Genomic DNA, 8797 nt, shown 5'->3' on the forward strand with positions numbered 1-8797 from the left:
ATGGTCACTGGTTGGATTTCGATGTTTTGTTTTCATAACAGATACAAAAGTGCCAAGTTCGATTCAAAGGGTCGGGAAAAAAATTTTAAAAATCATTTTTTTTACTATATTAAAATTATAAAAGCAATTTCAATAAAATATTTCAAACTACTATATAATATTACTACTGTCTGCCTGCTCAGTCCAGTAGTAACATTTAGCTGATTTTAAGAATGTGTGTTACTAAGTTAATAAAACTGTCAAATTAAAAACAATAATTGGTACAAAACTAATCAATATAAATAAATTACCAAACATATTCTTATTTGAGGGAGGCTACTGTTTAGACGAAACCCCTGTGTTTTACAAACTGTCGAAAACTAGCAAAATTTTAATAATTTAAAAATTTACTAATATATATTTATTCGTATTAAAAGCTTATGTCTAAATATACAGGAAAATTATTTCTATAAAAAATTTTCTTTATTAGTTTTATGTTTGGCTTTAAACAGATAGGAATTGGTTTTTAACAAATGTTAGTTAATTTAAAGTCCTACTCATAAATTTAAGGAATTAAAACAAGTAATCTAACAAATTAAGCTATAAAATTATTTGTGTTATATTTAACAAAAGAGTAAATATTCTTTTTAGACAGTAAACTGATGTGTCTAAGGAGTTAAAATAAACTTTGTACAAAAATATATCAATAAAAGTATGTGCTTTTAATCTAAAATTTTGTAGAAATTTTTTTAAGAAAATTTTTTTTACAGCATTCTTTTCTTTTTTTTTAATTGGACAAAAAAAAAATTCCGGGGCTGCTCAATTTTCTCTGAACCTCGTTTACACCATCAGATATATTCTGCAACCCTACAAAACTGCTGTTAAAGTGTGATACACATGGCATTCCATGGATAAAACTGAAGTTAATCATTATCATGGAGTTGAACAGATTAATTCTCACAACAGGCTGTTGTGGGCCAGAAGGATGAGGCTCCACAATTTTGTAATCAATGGTAATCAATTTTGTAATCAATTTTGCAATCATGATTGTAGTAATGTGGTTTGAATTATGCACAGGCCCTCTAGACAAGCTGGTACCGATTGAGCTGGAGCTAGGTGAGCTTGTAGTGTGTCTACCACTACAAAATTATAATTCCAGTTCACTAGTATATAAGACATGTTAACTTGATTCTATGTCGGGGTACCTTTTCATAGATGAAGGTTGACATTGTAGATACCCACAGGCTTAAAGCTACCAGTCGGGAGCTGCTTGTATATAAGACACGTTATATACAAATAGCTCCCGAGGTCGAAAACATGCAATGACAACCTTCTCCAACAAGTACTGTTCCAACAAGTTAATAATCCACTACAAATATAACATAACAATGTGATATTTTTTAAAGAAGGATATATCATATTTTACCTTTCGTTTTCTAAGTTGATATTCAGCAAGCTCTTCAGGATCAGATATCTTTTGCTTAGGAGGCTATAGAAATCAAAATTATTTAATAAATAAATAAATTTAAAAAAATTGTGTGTTTTAATAAACAAAAGACAATATAAAACTATAAAATTTAGGATTCCATGAAAATAAAGATTTTAAAATAGCTGCAACATTATCCAAAAAAAACAAATTTTTCAAAGTTAATGAAAAATAAAATTTCATCTTAGAGATACACAGCCTCTTTTTCAATAATAGGCCAAATATATAATACAGCCAAACCCCAATATAGTGAACACGGTTTATAGTGAACGAAATGTTCGCCTTGCTACACATGTATAGTGTTATTTTTTGTGGATATAGTGAAACAAAAAAAAAGAGAGGAAGTTGGATATGAAGAACTTTTTTCTGTCTTTGACTGATTTATTTTCTTCATTTTTTTCTAATAATTTAAAAATTCTACTTCAAAATAAATACATATACCGATTTTTAAAACCATCTATAGCATGGAATGTAGCAACAAGCATTTTTTTCCTGTTTGCTTTATTATTGAATTGGTTCAGCATTCAAAGAAGCCGCAATCTTCTAGTATCTGGACAAATGATTCAAGTCAAAGCAGATAAATTTTTTGAGCTATTTGATTTTACTACTTTCATGTGCTCGAATGCCTGGGTAGACAGGTTTAAAAAGCGGAATAATATAAATTCAGGAAAAATTATCGGAGTGTCGGGAAGTGTTTCCATATCTGATGTGGAGTATTGCGCATCAGCTAAAGATTACTTCTTTCCTTTTCTTTTTTTTTTGTATGTGTGACGAATAGAAAAAAAAAAAAAGTTAACACATTTTTGTTGCTACGTATTATTTTTCAGTCATTTTTGTAATTCATTTTATTGGTCATTTATTTAAATAATCTGTAATGAAAAGGGGGAGTTTGAAACCATTAGTTAAAATTGTTTGCAGTACGGATATAGTGAAGTTCCAGTTCTGTGAAGTTGACTGTAATAGTGATAATAATAACAGCAAGTTGGGATTGAACATAATGCTTGAATCATAAAAATGAAAGATGCAACATTTCTTACTTATAAGTAACATAAATTAAATTACATAAATCAAGAAATGTTGTATGACTAATTTCACTGATCAGGCATACATCATGAATGTGAAAATAAATAATTGAAGAAAAAAAAATATTTAAACAAATGTAGATACATGCTTAAAAATGCAAATGATACATGCTTACAAATAAATTAATTGTGATAGGCATTATGTAAAAGAGAGAAAAATCCTAAAAATTAATTAATTCAAAATTAACTTTAATTTCTAATCAGAAATAATATTCCTAATATACAGTATCAGATTAATATAACATTTTGTTCGGACAGTTAAAATTATTTATTCTTTTGTTATTTTGGAAATGTCCCTTTCTTTTTTTTTCTCCTTATCTTATTTGTACAAGTTTTATATATATTCAATGTATCTGCTACATTTTAGATTTTCAAATTCATGACTAATTCCAAAATTTTCCATGACTTAACAAAATTACTATTTTTTCCGACAAAAACACAACAATAAATTTTTAAAAAGCATTACAATAGCATTAATTATAATGACAGGTATAACCAAAACTGAAACTCTGACTCTTCATATTTATTTTAAATTTAAAAAACAGAGTAAAAAAAGAGTTGAAGCAATAAAATAGCTGAAAATATTAAATAACAAAAATTCTAAAATCACAAAAGTTTAAAAGATAATTCGCTCTAGAAATGTTTTTTTCTTTCAATTTTTGAAAGAACAAAATAATTTTTAAAGAACATGATAAAAATATTTTATACTTTAATAAAATATGACTGTGAGTTTTAATTTTGTTTCAAACTCAGAAAATGGGGGGGGGGGGAAANGGGGGGGGGGGGTAAATTCCATTTTAAAAATTAGATTTTTCGGCAACCAAAATCCATGACTTTCCATGATTTTTTTAAAAAAAATAATTAAAAGCAAGAAAAATTTTGCTCAATTCTGAAATTCATGACTTTCCATGATTCCTCATGGCTTTCCAGGTGTGCAGATTTTTGTACCATTTAAAACTTTGATGCTTGAGAGTTGAATAGTCAGAGGCAAGGAAAACATAAATGTAAAAATCCAAATTCCACAAAACTTAAAACTTCAACAAAATAACAATAGAATAACTCCAAATAACCGCTACTTAACAACAAACATAGTATTTAATTCATTAACAATTATTCCGCTAATACTTCATTTTATGCAACCGAATACTTCACATCATCATCAATCTTACAAAGTACAAGATTAAGTTCTTAGATACTTGCAAAAGAGAATTAGGGATTCATCATTATCCATTACGTCTACATGTATTTCCTTCATCTTACATTAACTTGCTGATGTTTTTATCCTACATAAATATCTATTGAACAAAACTCAAGTTTTTAATGGCTATACTACCCTCATCTACAAGGTGCATAGTCAAATCTTTCGACATAAAAATAGCACCTCTTAAGTACTTTTTAAGCACTCAAAAATATTTTTAAGCACTATATACATTAACAAATTGTTAATCAATTTTCAAAGACTGAAAGTAACTAATTTCTGACAAAGATCTCTTTTCCTGATTATATTAGCTGTTATAAAACGATCGAGAGATTTTTCGGTTTGATTTCAGAGGGTGGAAAATGAAGTCTGAAATTGAGAATATCTTGCAAAATGCAGCAAAGTTGCACATGAGAAGGCAATAATCTTACCGAACCCAGCTCAGTATACGTATATACAAACTCGCAACTTTTTCTAAAATGATTGGCGCTTTCACTTTCATATGCTATGGATTCATGGTACGCCAAATCCATATTATCGTCGAAATGGATTGTGGTTAAATGAATTGTGAAAACGTTGAATAGAACAATGTAAAAAGCACGCTTTTGCATAATCAGCGGCGAAAATCTACAAGAAGAAAATTTTCATTTTTGAAAAGCAAAAATTAGGCACTTTTTAAAAACATCCAATGAAAAAAAGCACCTTTAAGGACTTTTAAATAATGAAAATGGAAAATAAGCACCTTTAAGCACTTTTCAAAAACGCTAAGCACCATGATCTAAAAAAGCTGCTAGAATTAGTTTTAAACAATTGAGACAATCAAAAAACACATTGCGTAAAAAAACCAGATGTTATAAAATATAATCATTTGTACGAAGAAAAAAAAAACTTAAAATATACACAATGCTAAATTATTTAGCAAAAATAAACGTACTGGTGGCAAAATTTCCAAGTCTCTCTCTTTTGCTTCCCTCAATAGTTGTTCGGCAGTTATTTGTATTTCTGCTGGTGTCTTGTTTTTAACCTATAACAAAACCAAAATAATTAATAAGAAAATCCTTCAAAGACCCTTATAAATACAATAAGTAATATGATTTACAACAACAGTAATTAAAATTACTATTCTTGTAAATCATATTAGATCAATCATGCTATCATGCTAGAGCAGGGGTCTGTCCAGGCCAAATTTAATACCATTTAGCAGTACTTTCATAAATTCAACTTTAGGAAAAATGGTAGTTTCACAAAATACCTTTTCCTTGAATTTTATTTTTGTATCCCATACGAAATGATAAATCCATATTTTCTTGATAATTTTTAATTTTCACAAATTATGTCTTAAAACCGAGACAGACCCCTGCAGAGTTTAAAATAATATATAAAAAAATATGTATTTTTATTATTTAATATCAATAAAAAACTGAAATAAAAAATAGTTGGTTTTATCAATTCTATTTTTAACTGCCTTAAACTAAATAAAAAGGAAAAATACACTTAGTTTTAGCTTCTTAAAATAAATGAAATTTAAATGCAAATTTTTTTTTTACAGAATAACTAAATACTAAGTAAACTAAATTCTTCTAAGTAATTGCAAAGAAATTAAAAAATGAAAACAAAACGAAGGGAATGGTTTGGTTTCTAAGATAAAAAACAAAAATTATATACAACATTGAGCAGCGTAGCTTTTTGTCGATCAATGATATCAAACGATTTTTTCAATGTTAAATATGTGTAAATCATCATCAGGGGTCTGTCCAGACATTTTGTGAAAGGTCTGGTCTTTGTAAAATTGCGAAAAAATTACTCGTAATTTCTGAATATAAAATAAGCGTTAAGTCAGATTCTTTCAACCAGGGTCCTGTTTTTGAGAATTTGTGCAAATAAGGTACGGTTATTGCAAAAATCCTTTACAAGAAGTTTTTAAATTGTAAATAGATATAAGATTATGCTCAATACTGTAAAATTATAATTTTAAAAAAATTAAATTTTAAAAAAATTAAATTTTGAAAAATAAACAGCAAATGCTGCAACTGAATTAGAGATGCAACAAACAAATATTTGGTATTTATCCTATACTGCTGAACGCAGAATACTCATTTCGGATGAATAATGGAAACACTCACATTTTTAATAATTTCAATTGATATATTTTAAATAACACAACCTAGTAATGTATCACTTTTAATGTGTAACGCATTAAGTACACTTAAACAATTCTTAAATATATAATATTTTTTTCAAAAAAATTGACAGAAGTTTTAACAAACCAATAATGAAGATAAACAAATTTGTGAAGGGTCCGATTAAAAGATAAATTATTTTGTGATGGGTCCCGTAGTGATTTTATTTTGTTANACTACCGTTTAGCGGTATGTTCACAAATTCAACTTAGTAGAAAAATGGTAGTTTCACAAAATACTTTTAATAAAGCAAGTCCTCATACAATCTAGGGAAAAGAGGAGCTGTTTTGCCAGATGTCTTTTACGAAAAGGTAGCACATGTTTGGTCAGATACAGCAATATGGTGAACCTAACCGCTCACTAACGCCATATCAAAGTTGAGCTTTTTTTTAGCTGATTTTTTAAAATGAAACAGCAAGGGTCTCCCTTTGTAAACTTCATAGAAAATCAAAATTCAAACATTATTTTAAACTTTCAAACATTATCTTAAACACTATTGTAAATTTATTCTAACAGTGCTTTATTTTTTATGAAAAAATTTTTTTCTCTGTGAAACTTTTTTTCTGTTATGAGCTAGTCAAAAATGTTATCATAATGAAAATAGCTTTTAGTGCTAGTATTGCTAAATGAATGTTTTTATTAAATTCAAGTTGAAATTTAACTATGGACAATGATTTTTATGCAATTTTAAGCCCACAATTTTACAATAGCGAAATTATCTTTCTTTATATAGGGAAAAATTTACAGAAATTTACCTATCATAAATGATTTTAATTTGAAGTGCCAATTTTTAAAAATATTTTTTCTTTCTTAATCATATTTTTGTGATTTTTCAACAAAATTTTAAATTTTCACAAATTATGTCTAAATTTTCACAAAACATGTACCTCTAAAAAATACCTAGATAGACCCCTGGCAAATATTTGTGAACAATGCCCTTTTTTAGGAGGAAATAGTAACTTTTAAACTTCGTAATAATAGATTTTATTTGAAGTGCCAATTTTTTAAAATACTTTAGTACTTTACAATATTTTTATGATTTTTGAACTCTGTAACCTATTCATTCAAAATATTTCTGTATAAGTATCTATTCAAAAATATGTTGCAGTTTTGTCCAGGGGTGGGGGCAAGTTTTACCCTGATCTTCTGGGATGGTCCCACAGTGGACTGGTCCAGTAGAACACCAAAGTCAAGCATTACTGGCTACAATCAGTATGTGATCACCTAGCTTAGATCCACCAACCTAAGGAGCAGGGTATCAGTCCATGTAAAACTGTTCTACCGTAAAGTGCTCAACTTTGTGTAGATTGTCGGACTACCAAAACCAAGAATCAAAACTGTGATGATAAGTCTGCAGCTCATCCTCAGGAATGCTTCTCAAGCGTTGCCAATAGCTCGCTGTGCAGCTCCAGTACAAGGTAAATAATGTACCTATCTAAAGGCAGGGTACCTGCTATACTTTAGATATTCATGACTTTCCAGGATTAATTCCAACAACTTTTCATGACTTAACGAAGTTACTATTTTCTCTAACAAAAACAGAATAATAAATTAAAAAAAGCATTATAACATTAATTGAAGTGATAGGTATAACCAAAACTGTTACACTCTGCAATTTCATATTTATTGATTTTAAACTTAAAAAACGGAGTAAAATAGCTGAAAAAAATACAGCTGAGCAAATAATTTTTCTTCTTTTTTTTCTACAGAATAATATTCTAAAGATACTTTTCTTGTTCATCAGAAAGGAAAGAAATACTCCTGATTTTTCTGTTCTTATTTCGGAATTAAAAAAAATTTGCCAATTACTGGTTTGCTTCAGCTAGAATTTTAAATTGATAAAATAAAAATAAATAAATAATAATTCAGAAATCGCAGAAGTTTAAAAGACACTTTGCTCTAGAAATGATGGTAAAAACATTCCATATTTTAATAAATATGATTCTGAGTGGAGATATTGTTACAAATTCAGCTATTTGGAACACCACAAAATGGGGGAGGGGAGATTCCATTTTAAAAATAAAATTTTTCGGTGACCTAAATCCATGACATTTTTAAACAAAATAGTTAAAATCATGACAAATTTTGATCAATACAAATATTCATGACTTTCTAGGTGCGCGGTTACTCTGTAAAGATTATTTCCATATCGTGATCTGAGGCAGAATAATCGTCCCGTCTTGACAATGGCCAGTGAGAAACTGAATAAAACATCATAGAAAGGTACCAGCTTGAAGGGTATAACTCATAGCTACTCTACATGTTTTTCTTTAAAAAATTCTCCCGTTTGAAATCAATTTGGCACCTTGGCGAATGTAGTTAGAGTGGCAGATTACGATTCGGAAATATCCCCTCTATCTAACATTCTAAGATGGGGTTTTTTCTTTTATTTTGTTACTCGTTGGAGCTTAAAATATTTTCACATATATTTTCGACGCAGCTGAAGCAACATAAATGGCTATTGCATATAATTAGACGTAGACCCTGATACAAAAATATTCCCGATAAAATAATAAAACATTTTTCAAATAATGGACTTTATTTTCCATTATTTTTTAACACATGCATAATCAACTATCCATCTTACCTTTGCAACTTTAGGTATTTTCTGAGGCTTTGACGTTGATGTGCTTGCCATGTTTGCTCTTTAAAATTGATCAAAATTAATAAACAAAAACGAATTTGTATATAACTTTAACTTATATTGGCAGAACTAATAAAGTGAATTTAGACTAAAGACCATCTACGCTCATTTTCAAAATACTTTTGCTTGACTATTTCTACCCGTTTTGAAATTTAGACCTCACTTACTAACCCCTACCAAAGTAACTATCAGAATAAGCTTCTTGCTTTGTTGGCAATCAAATTGGAT

At 28.5% G+C, this 8797-nt stretch overlaps 1 protein-coding gene across 1 annotated transcript in view; it reads right to left on the bottom strand.

Annotated features, from left to right (window-relative positions):
- Positions 1 to 8650, bottom strand: part of LOC107448709 (pre-mRNA splicing factor crn) — a gene marked incomplete in the record, with an annotated part of 62554 nt that extends 53904 nt beyond the window's left edge. The window contains 3 exon segments of the mRNA XM_071186386.1: positions 1406 to 1468; positions 4680 to 4769; positions 8513 to 8650. Coding sequence (XP_071042487.1) covers positions 1406 to 1468; positions 4680 to 4769; positions 8513 to 8563 — 204 coding nt within the window.
- Between the last annotated feature and the right edge of the window lie 147 nt (positions 8651 to 8797).

The sequence above is a fragment of the Parasteatoda tepidariorum genome, chromosome 10 (assembly GCF_043381705.1).
Source record: "Parasteatoda tepidariorum isolate YZ-2023 chromosome 10, CAS_Ptep_4.0, whole genome shotgun sequence".
In the NCBI taxonomy this organism is placed as follows: Eukaryota; Metazoa; Arthropoda; class Arachnida; order Araneae; family Theridiidae; genus Parasteatoda; species Parasteatoda tepidariorum.